Raw genomic sequence first — 19,063 nt, forward strand, 5'->3', positions numbered from 1 at the left:
AGGTAGGAAGGTATGTGAGATGTGGAGAAGGTGGCTGAGGCACTATCGTGAGACAAACAATTCTGGAGCAGATCATTAGATAGGGAAAGGCACCTGGTGAGAAGTTAATGCCTCAGAGAAAGGAACATTATTCTTGTGTTTAAAGTGCAGGATGGACAGTTCCAGTGCATAGTGAGCAAAGAAAGAGAGAAAACAGGGTGTTCACCACAACTACTAATGAACCAAGCTGGTAGATATAAATGTTAACTTTATATTGTTGGGGTCTCCACAGATAGGGAAAAAGACTTATGCCTCTGCAAGCCAAAGCACCATGGCCAAATTTCCAGCATAGGGAAGAAACATTCCTTGGCAAAATATTTCAATCCCTTTCCCTTCCATCTTAAGGCCAACAGTTTCAGAGGATTCTACTGTCTAATATATTCTTGGCAATATGGAGGGGGGTTAGAACATGTACAGCACTTAGAGGGCAGACAATGAATGTGTCGGCTTGGACAATGGAATGCTCCTGGCCTTCTAAACAACAGTGGTCTTGATGAATTTATCACCATGATTGTCCTGAAGATGCATGTCCACAACTAAATGTGGTGCAGGATAATGACAGTCCACGTTAATAAAGATACTAGGATGGAGTTGCAAAGTGGACAAAAGTACCATCATTATGAATATCCAGGGAGACAGTAATGAAGAGGTGGTCACACTGGATAACTACAATATGTCACTGCTACTGAAATGGCATGGAAGGTATGTGGTTGTCAGGGAGCATCCCTCTGGGTAAGGGAGGAGCAGATCTTCCAGAGGAGTACGACTCATGGGCCTGGTTACCCACCGTGTGAGCGACAATGCATTATGGTAATGATGGCAATAAAAAGTAATATTATTTTTATAGTGAAAAATAAAAAATTATTGTAATGAATTATATACCATTTTTATTTACAGGAGAATAGTGTACAGTACTGGTCAAAAGTATGCACCATCCTGCTCTCGCCCCTCTTGCACAACAAAAAATATGCAAGAAAATTTATAGTAAATAATGTATTAGTCTTTTAATACTTGCTTGGGTGGCCTTTTCTCTTCTTAACAGCCTAGAGACATTAAGGTAGTGAAAATACCAAATTTCTTGTGTGTTCAGGCGAGATGTTTGCCCAGGATTGCCGGATGGCCATCTTGAGCTTGGGTTTAGAGCTCACGTCGTTTCTCCTGCGGTGCACAACCACTTGGGTTGGAAGGTAAAGCGACAGTCACGCATAATGCACGTCAGTTTTTGATTCCCAACCGTCCAAGTCATTGGGCTCCATTCCTTTCCCCATCCCATCCCAAATCCTGATCCCTTCTAAGTACTATATAATTGTAATGGTGTAGTGCTTTCCCTTGATAATTCCCTTCCCCTGCAGATCCTCCTTTACTATGTGCCAGAGGGTTTCATTGGAGTCGAGATCTGGGCTGTTACCTAGCTCATACTTGATGAAGGGAACATTACAATCAAGCCACTTGGTTTTCTTATGGCGAGTTTTTTCTTAGGTAGGGGTTTCAGCAAGCTTGTTATTCTTGAAAGTGCTTCCCAAAAACCTTGAAGTGAATCAAGCATACCTGCAGAGTTTTGAGAGTTATACATCCCAAGCCCAGCACAAGCTGTTTACCTGGAGCAGCTTTGTGAATATCTGTCAGATTCCTTCAAGCTCACAAACGTCGGTGTGTTTCAGTAGGATGGTGCTCCTGCTCATATCACCAAATCTGACACCAAGTGGTTTGATGACTGCATGGTACCCTTCATAATGATCTCAACCCAATCGAAAACCTCTGGCACACAGTAAAGGAGGATCTTCAGGGAAAAGATGCGAGCTCTAAACTCAAGCTCAAAATGGCCATCCGTCAGTCCTGGGCAAACATCTCGCCTGAACACAAATTTAGCACTTTCACTACCTCAACATCTCAATTATATATACATTATTTAGTATAAATTTTCTTTGATATTTTTATACAATAAGAATTCACCTTAAAATTATCACCTGAATTTTTTTTTAACTCATTTTGCAGTTCATAAAATGTTTGCAAAAAACTTGACCTACAATTTGTACGTCCTGGGTTGGTGCCTTTTGATAACTACCAGTACTTACAGTTTGCAATCTGAATAATACTCTACAGCTTAATTGGCTGTTTCCTTTTATAATAAACTTCCTAATATTGTATTGTCTCTGTTTCTTTAACCCACAAATGTCAACCTGTTAAGAAGCAGGTGGTGTGATGCTGCATACTGTAACATCCAATTTCAAAATTCACAAAATAAATATATTATGCATGCTTTGTTTTCCTCGTACCATATGATAAAAGCAATCAGATAATGTCACAATAACGTAGCTGAAGACAAGATGTCCAAACCACACATCAGAAAATGAAGAAATGATGACATTTTGGACCATTATCGGGGCGTGTAATATACAACTTGGTAATGGTCCAGGACAGACCGAAATGTTGTTTCTTCGTTTTCTGATGTGTGGTTTGGACATCAAACATTTTAGGTTCATAATTATAAACAAAGAAATCATTAGTCACATAAAGGTTAAAAAAAAAAAAAAATACATTAAGCAGTCTGCTGTCATATTATATAATAAAAAAAAAAGTTACAGTATATGCAAATATCCCTGTGCAAAAGTATTGATATACTGTACTGCACTGCATGGTAGAAAAAAATACAAAACACCATTATGTACATTTCCTTATCTGGTTCCTTACAATAATTGTAGTAAACACTAACTCTACATTAAATATGTGAAAATAACGCTTTGGCGAGTCCTAGACGATTATCAAGTCCGAGAGTGTAAGGAACATTTTAACAGGTGACACTTCATATAGGTGAGAAAGCAGACATGTTAAATCTATCCCAGACTTAAAAAATTTAAACTGAGTAATCAAGGTAGAACATGTGTGTTGACTAGAGTTTCCCAAACACAAAATGGACAGCTCTCTACTGGAGTTTAATGATTTACTGCATGTGGAATACAGTACAATATAGAACTAAAATGTTATATTAAATGATTACGAAACATCCAAAAAATAGCCTTCTAAAACACATTAATTAGTGTTAACAAAAAATAGATTTTGGGAGGAGAGAATTCTGCGAGTATTTTCCCAATTTTTTTTAAACTAGAACTTAAACAAGGTGTTGATATATGACTGCTGTTTTATAGCCAGAACAACAAATCAAAACAGCTGACCAGGTGTCAACAATATGACAGGCTGGCATGCACTTCTATTTAACATTTTTATTGTACAGTACTGTATTAAGAGTTTATAGTTATTTGTTATTAATATACTGAATTTGTTAGAAGTTAGTTTATTGTAACTATTTGCTATTACTGTATTTTGAATTTGGAAGTAATCTCTATGTACTGTATTACATTTACAAAATGCAGAACACAACCATTCATCCACACTTGTGCCCACCCACTTGCTATTTATTGTAAGATATATATCCCTTTTCAAGTTTAAGTTCGACATGTTTAATTGTATTCTAACATTTTGACTGTAAAATACAATGTCGGCTGGCTAATTGCTACTGAACCTTGCAGTACAGAGATGACAAATCCAACGCAGGTGACCTGACATTATTATACTTAAGATATTATATCTTTGAATTTGATTTAATAGCTATCTTTCTTAAATTTAAATGGCTACCAATAATTTGACTGTGTAAACACTGTACAGTATACCATAAGATAAACTATGCTTGCTTATCTGTACTACCTGTACTGTATATGGGAAGGAGCCCTCACCGGATAAGCCAGACATTCAGAGAAGTTCAAAAATTAAAATACTGTACATATTTGCAATATTCGCAAGTTATACAACGAATATAATTAAAATTTTAACACTATAAATAAAAAATTATTATTTAAACTTGAACGTACCTTGTTGTAGTTCATCATCTTGTTTGATACTGTAGATCTTGAAATGTGTAGTTCTTGAAAATTTATGCAACCCAATCTCTGTCCAGATTTCTGTCAGAATATGGTGAAGTTTTGCCAGTAAATTATCCAGAGGCAATTTTGGCCGGATATCCAAATATCTAGTTAAGCGGACTTTGCATTACAGTATTACAATTGAGAAACCCCTTAATATTTGGCAAAACAAAAAGGCAAATGTTAGTTAAACTCATAAATGAGTTTGGCACAAATTACTGAATTTTTGAGGTTACACTATACAGTATAATATTTTCTTGTAAACAGTTAATTTTTAATACAGTACTGTACTAGTATTTCTACAAAAGTCTGTTCAGTGGGACAATTTGACAACATCAAGGTGACAGGGACATTTGGTCTTCACTGCAAGGGGTAAGCCAAAAAGTTTAAATTATATTTGCATACATTTACTGGTGTCTACATGTTAAATTTAATTACAGTATCGTCAAGAAAAACAGCAGAACCAATCCAGGGTCAGTAATAATGGAAACTTCAATACACTAACCAAACTCTACTCAAAAATTGTTAAATTTATTAAATACTCAACAACATTTGTAGTTATAAAAATCCCCTAATTGGTGAGGTATGTTTAGTATACTATATTCATCTAATTTAAATTAAGGGTTAATTTAATCTATAGAAGAATAATTATGTTTTAAATCTTAATTATCAGGAAGAACTTTGTAAGGGTTTAAGATTCCATTGGGATCCATCAATGTTTTCATCTGCTTCATTAATGTTATAGCACCAGATGACTTGGAATAGTGAATATAGTTCCGCTTTTTGAAGCCAACACCGTGTTCTGCACTTATGCTGCCTTTCACTTTTGCTGTCCACTCGTATATTACAGGCTCAATGCGATTCAAGATATCCTGCAAGGAAACGTGTGAATCAATTTTCATTTAATCTTTAAATCTATGAATGCCTTACATAGTTATGGTCACTACCTCTTGCATAACAGGGTCATGTGGTAACGTTGGTTTTGTTCTCGTCTCACAATTGGGGATTCCTGGACAGAACATAAATGGTTGGACATACATTTCATTTTAACTAATGCCTCTGTTCATCTAGCACTAAATGTCCAACCCATCCTCTCGAATAATACATAGCATTTTGACTTGTATTTTGGCCATTGGGGATTTATGATATACTGTACTTTAAACCATAGTGGCTTGCAAGACTGATGGGGCTGTCCTGTTTTCTGTTCATGGGGCCTTGAACAGGCAATTTAGTGTATCTTTTTGTGATGTGACAAGTCAAGAGGACTGGGGTGAAATATATAAATAGATGTTGGCCAACTGTTGTGGGGTTGCATCCTGGAGAAGCTCGGTAGTTTGACCTTGGAAGGGGGGGGGGGAGGGGTTAAGACAAGCCTAAAGTATATACTGTACATACACAGGCTTCCTGTCCCAGACACCAGGTATTATTAAATTATAATAACTTGATTGTGCCAAGACATGGGTGACTAAAATACTCAAACATCATGGATTTTTCAATTAAGAGGTAAAGCATATGCATTGATAAAATCTTCAAAACGAGAGAAAACAAACCTTCTGAAACTCGTTGCTAGTGATATTTAAATGAAGGTTTCCATCTCCAATGTGGCCATAGCCACAGCAGCGAATGACACTAGAGCCCAAGTGTTCTTTCATGTCCTCTACCATCTTGTAGAAATGAGGTAATGGCAGTGAAATATCATATCTGTAGAGGTGTTAAGAGCATTAATTTCACATACCTGCATTAACAACTTATATATTAACTAATGCAAGCTCACCTGGTTTTGGCATAAACTTCATAGTGCAATTGCCAAGGACATACAGTATTTTTTATGTTTTATAAATGTTCAGGTAAAGTCAATGTCAAAATGTTTCCAAACTCAACCATTTACATTTAAAAATCAAAGTGATGAAAAACAAAAAAAAACAAAAAATTAAAATATAGCCGAATTAAAAAAATAGCACAACTCTCAGAGTGCCTTAAGGTGCTTTGCACAGTACAGTGGTTAAGCACCAGCCTTGCATACAAAACAAGGATTACCACACTTTAAAATAATCACATACACAATATAGCATTCACATTATCTCTTAAATATATGAACAGTGTGAAGTTTTTTCCCTGCTACCTACTCTCAGCATGCAATTATCAGCAGCCAGGCCAGGCAACATGCACCCCTTTCTATTTCCTAAACCCATGCAAAGATCTAAAATTTCAAGTCATATCTCGCAGCCAAAGTGTAGATAAATATTTATTGTTGTTTGAAAGATATTTTGTATCAAAGAATTGACACTAACAATAAATAGTTAAATCATCAAAATACATTCAAGGAAAAAAAATAGAGAATGGAAAAAAAAGAGAGGAAATAATACTATTAATAGTAGTAATAAACAAATTAGCATTCAGAGTGGTAGCATTCCATATTATTCAGGGCAAAAAGACACAACCCAATCTTACCTAAAATATCAAAGGGAAAGGAAATCTTTAATCAAATACAACCTCTGAAGCTGAAAGAATGTAATTATAAAGAGCTCCATGGTAAAAAAAAAATGGTTGCTTGAATATAGGGGATAACCGGAAGGCAAGGGTGAGAGAGACAACACATTACAGAAAGTGATGAAATGCTTTACACACCAAAAGAATGATTTAGGTGCCTGCAACTCTTATATACAGCCAAACTAGCCCTTGTGGCATAGCCACACAATTGAATATGACCCTGCACACTAGAACTTTGGTCTTAAACTAAATTTACCAGAATTTACCCGAGGGCCACTAACACTAGTGGCCGCGACGAGGACAGGAAGGTCCCATCAAAAGGTCCCTCCATTTCCAATGAACGTGTATAAATTCACAAGTTATAAATTTGCTCTGATGGAAGGCTGATGGTACGTCTCCAAACCTAATACCCCTCAACTTACTCAGCACTCACTCACAGCTCATGCTCACATTCTACTGGAACAGTATGCAAGCACTGCAAGTGTATCAAATCTGCCTCAAAATATACATCATCTTGCTAGTACTTATCTTAATAGGGGTTTTAATATTGAAATTGTCTGTAGTGAAATGGGTCCAGGTGGTGTGTGTATGACATCACTCAATTTTAACTTTAAAGTGCACTCAAGAAAGGCAGAGCAACTTTTGGAGACAAGGACCTAACATACAATGCCAGGTCTCATAATCCCTATACCTGAGCCAAACTTGAATACGTTTAGGCCAATATCTTTAACTTCCTTCATGTGCAAGGTCCTTGCGAGGCTTGTTCTCAGTAGGCTAATAATGCAAATCAAAGGTCAACTCACTTCTACCTTGCATGGCTTTCTCCCTGGGAGATGTACACAATCTTTCTTTGCCGAGTACTTCAGACAGGCAGGAAGCAAACACTCGTGTAGCCTGTCTATCTTCAAGCTGCTTTTGACACAGCTAATGGGACACAGTATCCTGGAATAACTGACCTCTTTTAAATCTTGGGGAAGATTTGTTGAAATGGATTAGGGGGTATTTAAATAACAGAACAGCAGCAGTCAAGGTTCTAAGAGTACCTATAATGCCCCCTTTGGATTGGGCACTCCTCAGTCCTACGCTTTTCAATGTGCTGATGCAATGCCTGATAGCCGAAGTACAGTACCTACATAAGTCGATGAGACTGTCATCTGCATAGCAGATGACATCTGTGTTATTGCAAACAGTGGTAACCGGCTGCAGACTCTCCTTCATATACTTTCAAATAAATGCACTGGATGTGGGCCTATCTCCACAGGGAAAATTAGAACCCTATGCTCCCCCTCCCCAATTTTGTTTTTAAAGCCAATGATCAGTGCATCAAAAACTGCGGGCAATTAAAATACCTTGGTATAAATATTAAGAGTGATATTTTAAGCGAACTTAGGTCCCTAGTCGACTACCATGCCCTGCATCTTATTAATCTCCCCAGCACTAAGCTGAAAGCTTTAGAGAAAATTCAAACTGAAATTATGAGGATAATTCTTGAAGCCACCAGATGCACAAGAATAATCAACATGAGGGAGGAGCTGAAACTCTCAACCATATGTGAAAGAATTGAGCAGTTCAATACCACCTTCTGTGTAAGGGTCATGAGAGATCCACCATCACCCACACTCCTTAAGAAACTGATTGGTGATGTTTGTACACGTGAAAGTGTTGCGAACACACCAATGGGCAACCTATATGCAAATTGGTTGATTAGAAGTGTTGCCAAGCTCATTAACTTATTATATGCAATGTGCTAATTAACCATATTCTATTATATCTGTACCCTGAAATACAAGTGTCTTACACATCCATCAGCAAAACCCAGCACTCCTCAAAGCAACAACAGTTGAAACTATTGATTTCTTTGTAAACAACTTACGGCCTCACGAGCACTATGCTTACGCTGATGGATCTGTTCAAATGTCAACAGGTCACACTGCAGCAGCCTGTAGAATATACAAAGACAACACATGTACACAGACCATTAAGTGTGAGACAGAATAACTGATTTGGCTCCACACATACAGAATTAACTGCACTACAGCTTGCCCCTAATGCACTGAAAAAAGAGTGAAAGTAATTTTATGAGCTTGAAAATCAGCTCATCAAGCACTGAAAACCCAACATGCAAAATAGATACTACGAATGGTGTAATATCCATTATAAACATCATTAATACACAAAGCAAGATTTTGTCTCATTTGTTTGAATACTATCTCACATAGGTGCTGTCCAGCATGATGACAGACAAGGCAGCTAAAACTGCATGTGATAAGCCTGAAATTTAGATAGATATGTGCACCCCAATCTGTTATAAAAGCTGCAGTATTTCAGGAAATATGGGATGACAGAAGAGAGTGTCAGACACTGACACTCCAATGGCCAATGATTTCAAACCAAATGGTACGAGGAACTTTGAACTCTGTAATTACTTCATACACTTATGAATATTGGAAGATATTCTTGTGCTCTACCCAGATTTTGCTAGTGTAGGCTAATATGTTCTCCCCCGATTCCATGTATGACTAATCCTGAGAGATGGGGATATTAGATGAACTTACAGAAAGTTTTGATTTACACTTTGTAATTCTTCATATAGTATAGGGTAGCAGACCATTGCTGTGTCTACCCAAGCATGTTGAAAAAAAAAAAAGCATTGAACGTAATAAAACGCCAATTTTTGGGCGAGCCCTGGAGGCTCCCTCCAGGACTGACATTCTAATATGTTAAACATTATAAAGGAAAATACAAAGACATGAGTGACATGATTGTAAGAAAACAGCTTAAGGTTCATCTCATGCCAGTATTGACAAGCTGAACTTGTTACCCATTTTTTTTATATGCATATATTTCTCAGAGTTCAACTGGTAAATATTCTTCATAAGGTAATAAGGCTCATTGAGATGCCAGAAGAATGAAGCTCAATAGTGATTTTTTTTTATATGTTTATGTGGATTTACCCGTCATGTTGCACACACAATACCTATACAGTACCTGCATTTGGAATGAATCAGTTCTGCCTCATACAATATGTTGTAGAAAAAAATCCACTGCATTAGCACACCATCACTACTACCAAGACAAAACACATGCATTCAAACATGTATGAAGCACTAAAAATCTATCCCAAGTCCCAAGCTAAAGCATGCACTACATACATTGCAACTGACTTGTATGTATAGCCATCAACTATGAGTGCTTCTGCAATTCTCTCTCTAATGCTCCAGATATGCTGCATTCGAGAGGGTTCTGTAGCTGTTGTGCCATCGCTAACAATTCCAGATTCTAATGCCTCCTCCAGGAAGATATTTAATTTCTCCTCATCATGAGTACTATTAGATCCTGAAAGTAAGGAATTACCAAATGTTGAAACTGTCTGTATATTTAACTTGTGAGCTTGGAAATAGGTATCTATCTACCTACCTACCTGTTAGTTCTAGGAACCTGCGGCCTGGTTTATAACCAGGCCGCAGGAATACACTGAAGCACATTCTGAAAATGTGCTAACCATAGTCGTGTATGGAATCAGATGGGGAAGCCATAACAACATGGCTGAAAACACTAAACAACGAACTCTACAGGGATGAGGGGGACACCAGCCACCTGAACTGCCTCACTTAACACAAGTTGAGAATGAGGGAATGGACTTTCTTCCAAATTATTTACTTCAAAACAGATACAGATAGATTATATTTATTTCACATAATTACTTCACATAATTATTAACAGGGTATGGCAATATAGATTAACCAAAAACACCAACAATAGTTATAATAAATTATGTTGCATAATCAATTATGAGAATAGTGCATTTACTATAATAAAAAGCAAATATAACAGTGTTATAAACATTACACATTATCTCATTACTTTAGGCAAACAAACTAACCTGATGTCTCTATTAGCATATAAAAGGGATGTACACCAATTGGTGCTTTCAGCTTCAAGTTTTTCTCCACACATTCGATAGAACTCCAGTCAATGAATTCACAAGAGCTTAGGATCTCCCCTAGTTTGTTCTTTGCATCTTTGTAGGTTTTAAGAACATCATCAAAAGTCTGAAGGCCCAAAAATGCTAGGTTCACTGACTGTGGTCTTGGAGGGCAATTGATAGCAACCTGAAAATACAGATTTACAAATATACAAGCTCAATGCTGAAAAATATATTGTGCCTAGAAAGCATATACATGTAACAAACACGTCCCAACAGGAGTTTTCCATTACGTTTCTTGTATCTACACTGCTGACATTCTCCTAAACGCTATGTACACATAGGCAACTAGAGGAAAACGTGTTACTTCCTCTACCTTCTCCATCTTCCTCCCATAAAAAATGGTTCGTGTAGCCTTTAGTGCAATATGAAAGCAAACCAAGATGGGAATCTATTCAAAAGATACCCAAAAGTTCGTGTAAAGAAATAAGCCAAGGAAATTTTTAACTTCATTAAAAAAAAAAAAAAAAAAAAAAAAAATCAAACTTAGTATTTTGCAGATACAGTACCAGGTACCTGCAGTACCGAAACAAAATATTACCAGCAACTAATAATCATATTTTTATCTTTGTATTTAGAGAGTATGTTCTAACAACTTGTAACATTAACTCAATAAAATTTTCTGAGAGTCTACTTAATTAAAATATCCAAATTTTATTTTTAAATCTAAGAATAACTTGCTAGTCATAATAAAGCAAACATGGAACAAAGAACACCAGTAATGACAATACTGCATTAAGCAAATTGACAGCAGTCACTATGAATACTGGACTAGTTCAATCAGTAAGAAACTAGTAAAGACAAGTGTATAGAGTTAAGTAAAGCACAGGCAGCCACCTGGTGGCAGCCAGGGTAATGGCCAAGCAGGCCAACTAGTGGTTAACTAGCGTGCTCCTTGATAGCCTCTGTGATGCCAAGGAGAGCTTGGAAGGAACTCTAGTTCATTTGATTCTAGTGGACATTCCCCATCTGGATAGTATCCTCCAGTGCTCCTAATTACCATTAAGACCCAGCTAACACCCCTTAAAACTTTCATGTTGTGTTGGTACCAAACTGTTGCTCTGCATAACTGCATGTTACAGTACCTACCGAGACAGTATTCCTTTAGTATGTAACCAAGCCAGATACAGTAGCCCAGTAATACTTCCAATGTGGACATTAACAAAAACACAGATAGCCTATATAAGATTGGAGAGGAGGCAGGAATAAATGAGAGGCCTAGAGCAACAAATCTAAAGCAATCCCTGCTCACTAAGGTGAATTTAAAAATTATCATAGGCAAGATAGATTCCAGCATAAACAAGGAAGTCACAATAATGTGACATATCTGAGAAAATCTTTGGAGCAATATGGGGATCAAACCAGCACTGTGGGTAACCCCAGGTTAAGGCATGCATCTGGGTTACCTAGGATGGGGATTGCACCAGCGGTCCCTGTCCTGCTGCAAAGATTTTCTCAATATGCCAGCATACCGTGAATGAATTATATATATGGCTAATTACTTAATATACCAGGAAAATGTTTACTATTTTCCTAATGATGCACTTTAGTTATACAGTAGAGCACTAATACTAATACCTTTGTTATTAATCCTAGTGTTCCTTCAGAGCCTATGAAGAGATGCTTGAGATCATAGCCTGTATTGTCCTTTTTCATTGTTGACAAACAATTCACAATTTCACCTGATGCCAAAACTGCCTCAACACCCAAGACAGATCCATGAAGGTTCCCATAACGGAGTAGACGCAACCCACCTAGAAATGGCAAGCTGCATTTTATTAGGATAACGAGTAATAATTCTCGGCATAAAAGCAGTTTAAACTTGCTAAGGATTTCAAGACCAAATAATTAGTAATTAACAGAAGTGTGTTATGAGAAAGTATTGAATGTAGTAAATTATCACATGATATACATGATAGTACTCAGAGTTTTGTTACAAAGTTATTCTGAAATCTTTTGAGGCTGCTGTATTAATATGAGAAAAGACAACTATATACATTATGTATTGACTGCAGCTGAACGAAGAAGGTATCCCCAGTCTCCATTCCAGACATGCCTCATAATACCAATTAAATACTCTTTAAAAATACTGTAATAATAATGACCTTCCTATATAAATATTATAAAATATGAACACATCAAGAGGAAGAGAGAACAAGTGTAGGATATTTTACCTGCATTAGTGGAAACATTTCCACCAATATGACAGCTGCCTTTCGCTCCAAGATCCAACGGTACCATCAGGCCAAACTCGGACACATGTCGATCAAGAGCTTCTAACACACAGCCACTCTGACATGTAACCACTCCAGACCATGTATCTACATTTTCAACTTGATTCATAAGGGTAGTTGAAATAATGATTTCATCAAATACTGGAACACTTCCTCCAACCAGACCTGTATTTCCACCTAAAGGATAAATTACATGCAATTTATTACTTTTGCTTTTAAACAACTGAAGTACTTATGGATTAGCTACCTACAGTTGAGAACAGAAAGCCTGTTAAGTTTATTGAGAGCTTCCTTTATTTGAGGTGTTTCTCTCAACCTTTGTACCCTTGAAATAATTCCAAATCTCACTTTATCTAAACACATGGATATCATTGTCAACTGAATGGAGAAGATTTGTCTTTGCTCTTGATACTGGTTAAATAAGAAAAATTAAATAAAAAATTTGCATATGATTTGAATTAGTCTATCACACTCTTGCAGAACCCTTCGTTACCTTGGGGTTCTGCAAAGTACAGGTTGAGAAATGCTGCCCTACACCAACTATTGACCTTGTCGAAGATGCAATTCAACAGTTCTTTAACTCTTGGAACCTATGAACTGCTAGGTGAACAGAACAATGTGAACTTTTCACATTGGGTGAAAAGAACCAGTGCCCAAATGCTTCTGTTCTGTAGCAGGAATTGAACTCAGGACTTTAACTCAATTAAATTCAACTATGACCTGACTGTGCTGATCACTGCAAAATATGACCCTTTACCAATTACAGTAGTCATATCCATCTTGCTACAAACACTGATATATTTTAAATACAATTTTGTTTACATCATTACTGAAAAATTAACAGAAATCATAGCCATGCTAATTTCCTAGTACTCCGAGTTATGAAAAGATTTCCCACTTTGGATGTGAACCAATTTTACACACTTTGGTACTAAGGACATTGGTTTGATCTAGATATTACACACGTTTGAAAGTTTGAGGACCCTCCCAAACTTTCAAATACTGTATTCTTTCCATAGCAAATTTTTTCTGAATTTTTCAGGTTCCCCCTACATTGAGGTTTAATTTTTGTGTAAATCCTTCCAGTATGTAGATAATGCAGTTCTTTTGGCAAGAAATAATAGATAGTATATTCTAAATATATTAGCTGAAAGTTTAATTGATATGTGAGTGAGGACTTCTAAAAAGTAATAAAGACAAAGGCAAATTTAGCAGAGAGAAGAAAATTGTGAGGAAATCCATTGGGGTTGTGAGGAGACGTGACCAAGGCATTGCCACCCGCTGCACCACTACTGACTTTATAAGTTTTACAACTGGATTTCTACCAAAATCACAAAGTCTGGAGGCCCCTCCTGAAGCCAGTCAAAGTTTTACACAAGACCCCCAAGCACTCGGGTGAAGGGTAAAGTAGTTTTCAACCCTGTATGCCCCACCTTCAGATACACTGAAAAAATCACAAACGTAATATTCTTCAACGAGAAAATCCACTGGGGCATTTTCACCCCAATGGATTTTCTCACTATGTACAGTACCGGTATATCACAGTGCGATTTTCTGCGCGTAGAAGAAAATTGTTCCGTGTGTGAAATAAAGGTAAATAAAGTAGTCCTAGAAATGATCAATCAGTTTAAATACTGTACCTGGTGATCTGCAACTGACTAGGGAGGAATGTGCACAAGAGAAGCTGAACCTCGAGCAAGTCAGGGGAGAAAGTGACTTGTGTAAAAAAAATCCTGATTAGGAATAATATGACTGGAAAAGATGCATGAAGGAGTGTTAATGTTTACCCATATATATCTTACATAATATTTGTGTATATATTTTAAAGCCACTATTTATGCTCAACATTTTGGACATTTTGGGCATCTTGTACTGTATATAAACGGTTAAGAAACAAGACTTAACTAGGACTGGTTAGACTGGGCCGCAGGGGACAGTAATCCTCAACAGCACCTCAAGGTAAAGAAAATTCAAGATAACAATGAATGAGACCAAGTCATTGAGATTTGTATTAATTTTGTACAATCAAAGAGTGTTATACTGTACTGTACTGTACTGTAAAATTTACAACAGAGGAATACTAAAACTTTTGGGAAATAGCTCTTCAAACAACATACCCTGAGGGCAGACTGCTAGTTTACGCTTGTTGCAGTAAGCCAAAATAGCCGAGACTTCCTCAGTTGTTTTGGGCTTGAGAAGGGCTGATGATGTACCACGAACCATCCCCAACCAGTCAGTATTGTGGCCTTCAAGCTCTGTCTCATCGGTTATGACACGATGGGGATCAAGGAGATCAGTGAAAAAGTTCATGTCATCTCCATTTATGTGGCTGAACTGACCTCTCTTTACCTGATACCTTCAGAAACATAAATTTAGGCTTTTCACATTTTCTTACACAATTTGTGGTTTTTAGATACAAAAGATTCCTTATGTAGAAATTTGATAAAGGTGTACCTAAGGTTTGTATAAAAGCATGGCTATTGTCACCCTCAAAACCTGCGATGTAACTGTTGTGCCATCCTGTATATCCTATAAATATTATCGATATTATTTGAAGCGGTTGAACAGAGCACCAAGTGCTGATAATGATAAACAAATTAAGTCGAGAACTAAAATGATGCATATAGTAGATAATATTTAGTAGCAGCTTAATCAGATATAATAGATACACAATGTTAGTGCTTTTACAAGAAAAAAAAGTAAGTTGTCCTGGATTTGTTGGAAGTAAATCACCTTACCTGAACCAACATTATATCTTTATATTGTGAATGTATTTTAATATATACCTGTACTTGTTCTTCTGTTACATTCTTATAACTAAAGAAGAACATCTTGACCCGCTGAAGGCAATTGGAATTCCCAAGAATAATTAATGGACAATATCAAGGTGGTGAAGATATGGTGAGGGGACATGATCGAGTAAGTGATAATTTATATCTAGAAGTATCAATTTAGTCATCTGGGAAGCAATGCTAATTTTCCCTCGATTCTGTTATATGCTGTTTCAGCATTTGATGGCTTCAGATTCTATGCACTACTTTCTAATGTTTTTAGCCTTAGATGATGAACTTGGCGTTCATAAAGTGCATGACATTTTGGTTCTGGTTCATGTGTGTAACTCTAGTGTTGTTGGTGTTAACTGCATGCTAGTCATACTAATACCATGTACAGTATCAGTGACACTTCACTAATAGTCACATCCATGATCCTGGATATATCACTAACATGTTTTTGTCACAGCTACTACACATTATATCATAATTTCATTCTTCTTGTTCTGCTTATGGCAAGGATGTTGATTATAGTGGATGTTTTGTGCTGTCCTTATAATGGTCTTACCGCAGGTGTTAGCAATGTCTGCTGCCTATTCTAGTGGAAGAATAAGACACTAACTTTGATTCAATTTTGTTGGTGATGATAATAAATACAAGTATCAAATATAATATTTATTGCTCTCTTTCTGCATTCACTAATGAAGTATGTAGGTTATTTAAGGATTTACTAAAAAATACTCAATTTATTAGCATTTATCTTCAAGTTCCTGCTGGCTACAAATTCTAAATGCCTTATAAATAATCATAACACCATGCCTTACTTCATCGTATTATCATGGCAAGAGTAAACGTGAAAGTTGTTTTTGTAAGCAGACTTCCAATCGACTTTGAACCTGAGCATGTCATTACCCTTCATTATTACTATGCTTAGGAAAGTGCTAGCTCATTCTATCCCTCATCTTTTGTTCTTTCTTCACCTAGCAGTAAATAAGAACCTGGGAGTTAGGCAATTGTTGTGGATAGCTGCTAGTGGAAGGCTAGTTGTTGGCCTAGTTAAACCTTGATAAGCTCTATGCTTCCTGTCTATGATAATGGGAACCAATTACTGCAGTGCATTGCCTTCTAATAATGCATAAATTAGGAGCAGGGGCCATTCTCCTACACCATCTCATGCATTGTGAAATAACTACTAGTTTGCTTATGATGTCTTGATCATTACATCAGGTTGTTATGAAAGAGAGATTACTCTATCTTTCCAAGACACACTTATAATGAAAGATGACAAGGTGTACAAGATGTTCAAACATTATAAAATGCCTACATATAAAAATTACATCATTCACCATTATTCTCACCATGATAAGAAGACAAAGCAAAGGCATAATAATTTAATTATTTCTCAGGTACTGTATTTACTGTACTTGTTCCAGGTAGTTCCTTGAAAATGAATGCAATACAGGACCAATTCCTTCATAAACCATAAATACCATACATATTTCATCAAGGAATGCAGAAATCGAGTTATTAATATCATCAACAGCGCTAACATCTGCCAGCAATAAAACTAATACTGTACTGTATGTGGGTTGTGTACAAAACATTCAATAAAATTAATACCATTGGCAGAAGCAGATTTACACTATGTAGTAGAGTCTGTATACCATTTAGTAGTTGTGACAAGTACTTTTACTGTAGTTAAAACCAAAAACATGTATATAGGGATTTACTAATAAATATATAATGAGCATTACTTGTCTTACAGAGAAACTGCAAAAATACCTTAAGAACTTTTATAAACACTAAATTCATCACTGAAGAAATCATTAGAAAACAGTTTATAGAATTTGTAACTATCAAATGTGAAAATCCCACATTTTTACCACACTGGCTAAAAACTTTCAAAATGTACATTTTAACTTTATTAAACTCCTTGTCTTACAAACTTATCCAATCAGACATCACCCCTCCTATTTCCCCATTTTGAGCCATTATGCTCTAGCCCATTGTATCTCATATGTGAGAGCCATTATAGATGAAAGATTATATACTGTACAAATCAAATTTATTATCAACTTATTGAGAGTTTTGGTAAAATATCTGCATTTTCTGAATTGAATAACTGCAGATCATATCCTTAATTAACAGAAGCATTTTACCTTTTGGATGTTAGTTCACATCTTGGGTAGAAAGCAACAGGAAAAGTGTGTATATGATGTTTACTACGACCAGGATGTTGACTTCGACCAGAAAATTTTAAGATAAATGTGGAGGAAACTCTTGCCGAATGTTGCATGCATAGTGTCCTTAGCCACATGGTTCTGGCTACCATCATCATCTGTAAAGGAGTAAGGACATTTATTTCCTCATGTCTTCAATGTCCTTATAGGAAGACAGTGAATTACCATACTAATCTTACTTCTATAACTTCAACTTTTAATCACTACTATTACGGGTATCTTATATCATGGTTGTTATATTAAACACATTTTACTACATTATACCTACAAATAATCCTCAAATTATGCCACAATGTACCTGTTGATAATCCTCAAATTTTACTATAAGGCTTAGGGTAAGATTATCTGCATTTAATTGGTCACTGGTATATGGTCATTGGTGCGTATAAAACATTGTTACAGTGAAAGTGGATAAAATGAAAAAAAATACATCTAGAAATTCTGCAACATAATCCAATACCATACTGAAACGTGAAAGATAACGTTGTCCGAGGTGTATACACAATGTTTTTTTTAACTTTAAAATCACTTTTAAATACACGAATGGTGAAATACATTAATAATTCACAACCTTTGCGAGGCTAAAATTTGTATATCTAATATATTCAAAGATTTAATTAAGGGGGGATGAGTGCTGTCTGGGGCCAGAGTTTGTTATTGTCCTAACAAATTTGTATTCAGTAATTTGAGGACATAGATGATTTTTTTGAGTAGTAGAACTCCAAGCACAGATACCATAACCGAGAAGGATAAGATCTGATCACATAAGATCTGATTTTAGAAAGATTGCCAACTCATTTAGAAACTTTTTTTTTTTGCAATATTTGGAAAGTGGCCCTGGAAATTCAGCTTGTTATCTGCATGACAATATCTGCACGTGTGTTCTGGTCAGAATGTTCTCACGACACTGATATATTACATCAGAGAATACCTTTTATTTCGACCTGATCTCGGCCCAGAAGATCCACACCCCAGACAACTACTACGGACCTTTCCCTCGCCTCAAACAACTCTAAGCAAGTAATCGTGCACTCAAGGTATAAGCCTGTCACGGCCAGTGTCCATGACACTGAATAACCGAGTGAGGATTAATGGTAATGATGAGCTGACAAGGTCACCTGCGCCGCCACGATAAACACGCCTCCACCAAGGTCACTGTGTCCGGATGGCTTCCCGAGACTTCGGCCGCGCCTTTATAACGTTGTATTCAATATTTCCCATAACTTTCATTAGACGTGGTTGTATTATAATTAATTTTATTTGCCCATTATCTATGTGACTGTATGGATGATTAAATATTTAGTTTAAATTCAAGGTAAAACCATTGGTTGGTATCTTGGTATCAGAGTTCAGAAGATGGGATGCAATAGTATTATCACATTGCTAT

At 36.4% G+C, this 19,063-nt stretch overlaps 1 protein-coding gene across 11 annotated transcripts; it reads right to left on the reverse strand.

The window, feature by feature from the left end:
* Positions 1–909: 909 nt before the first annotated feature.
* Positions 910–18,875, reverse strand: D2hgdh (D-2-hydroxyglutaric acid dehydrogenase). Of its 11 annotated transcripts, none has more exons than XR_011231220.1 (10): positions 18,795–18,875; positions 17,596–17,774; positions 14,783–15,021; positions 12,606–12,842; positions 12,010–12,185; positions 10,330–10,558; positions 9,599–9,782; positions 8,320–8,386; positions 5,507–5,657; positions 910–4,828 (listed from the first exon to the last, which is right to left on the reverse strand). XR_011231220.1 is itself a non-coding variant. In XM_045762065.2 (10 exons), exons 3-10 carry the CDS (start codon positions 17,772–17,774, stop codon positions 4,619–4,621), a joined length of 1,605 nt encoding a protein of 534 aa, XP_045618021.2. In that variant the 5' UTR covers positions 17,941–17,974; positions 18,608–18,788; the 3' UTR covers positions 910–4,618. The 11 variants fall into 11 exon arrangements, 6 of the variants coding, with proteins under 6 accessions (XP_045618021.2, XP_045618020.2, XP_045618022.2 ...); XR_011231223.1 differs by having other exon boundaries at positions 18,608–18,809; XR_011231222.1 differs by lacking the exon at positions 18,795–18,875 and adding an exon at positions 18,608–18,788 and having other exon boundaries at positions 9,611–9,782.
* Positions 18,876–19,063: the final 188 nt, after the last annotated feature.

The sequence above is a fragment of the Procambarus clarkii genome, chromosome 42 (assembly GCF_040958095.1).
Source record: "Procambarus clarkii isolate CNS0578487 chromosome 42, FALCON_Pclarkii_2.0, whole genome shotgun sequence".
In the NCBI taxonomy this organism is placed as follows: domain Eukaryota; kingdom Metazoa; phylum Arthropoda; class Malacostraca; order Decapoda; family Cambaridae; genus Procambarus; species Procambarus clarkii.

Excerpts from the sequence above, each read along its gene's own strand:
- D2hgdh (XM_045762064.2), bottom strand. The coding sequence starts at position 17,774 with ATGATGATGGTAGCCAGAACCATGTGGCTAAGGACACTATGCATGCAA. Across the intron at positions 15,022-17,595 it reads TGTGAACTAACATCCAAAAG|GTATCAGGTAAAGAGAGGTC; the intron begins GTAAAATGCTTC and ends ATGTTTCTGAAG. Across the intron at positions 12,843-14,782 it reads ACTAGCAGTCTGCCCTCAGG|GTGGAAATACAGGTCTGGTT; the intron begins GTATGTTGTTTG and ends TTTATCCTTTAG.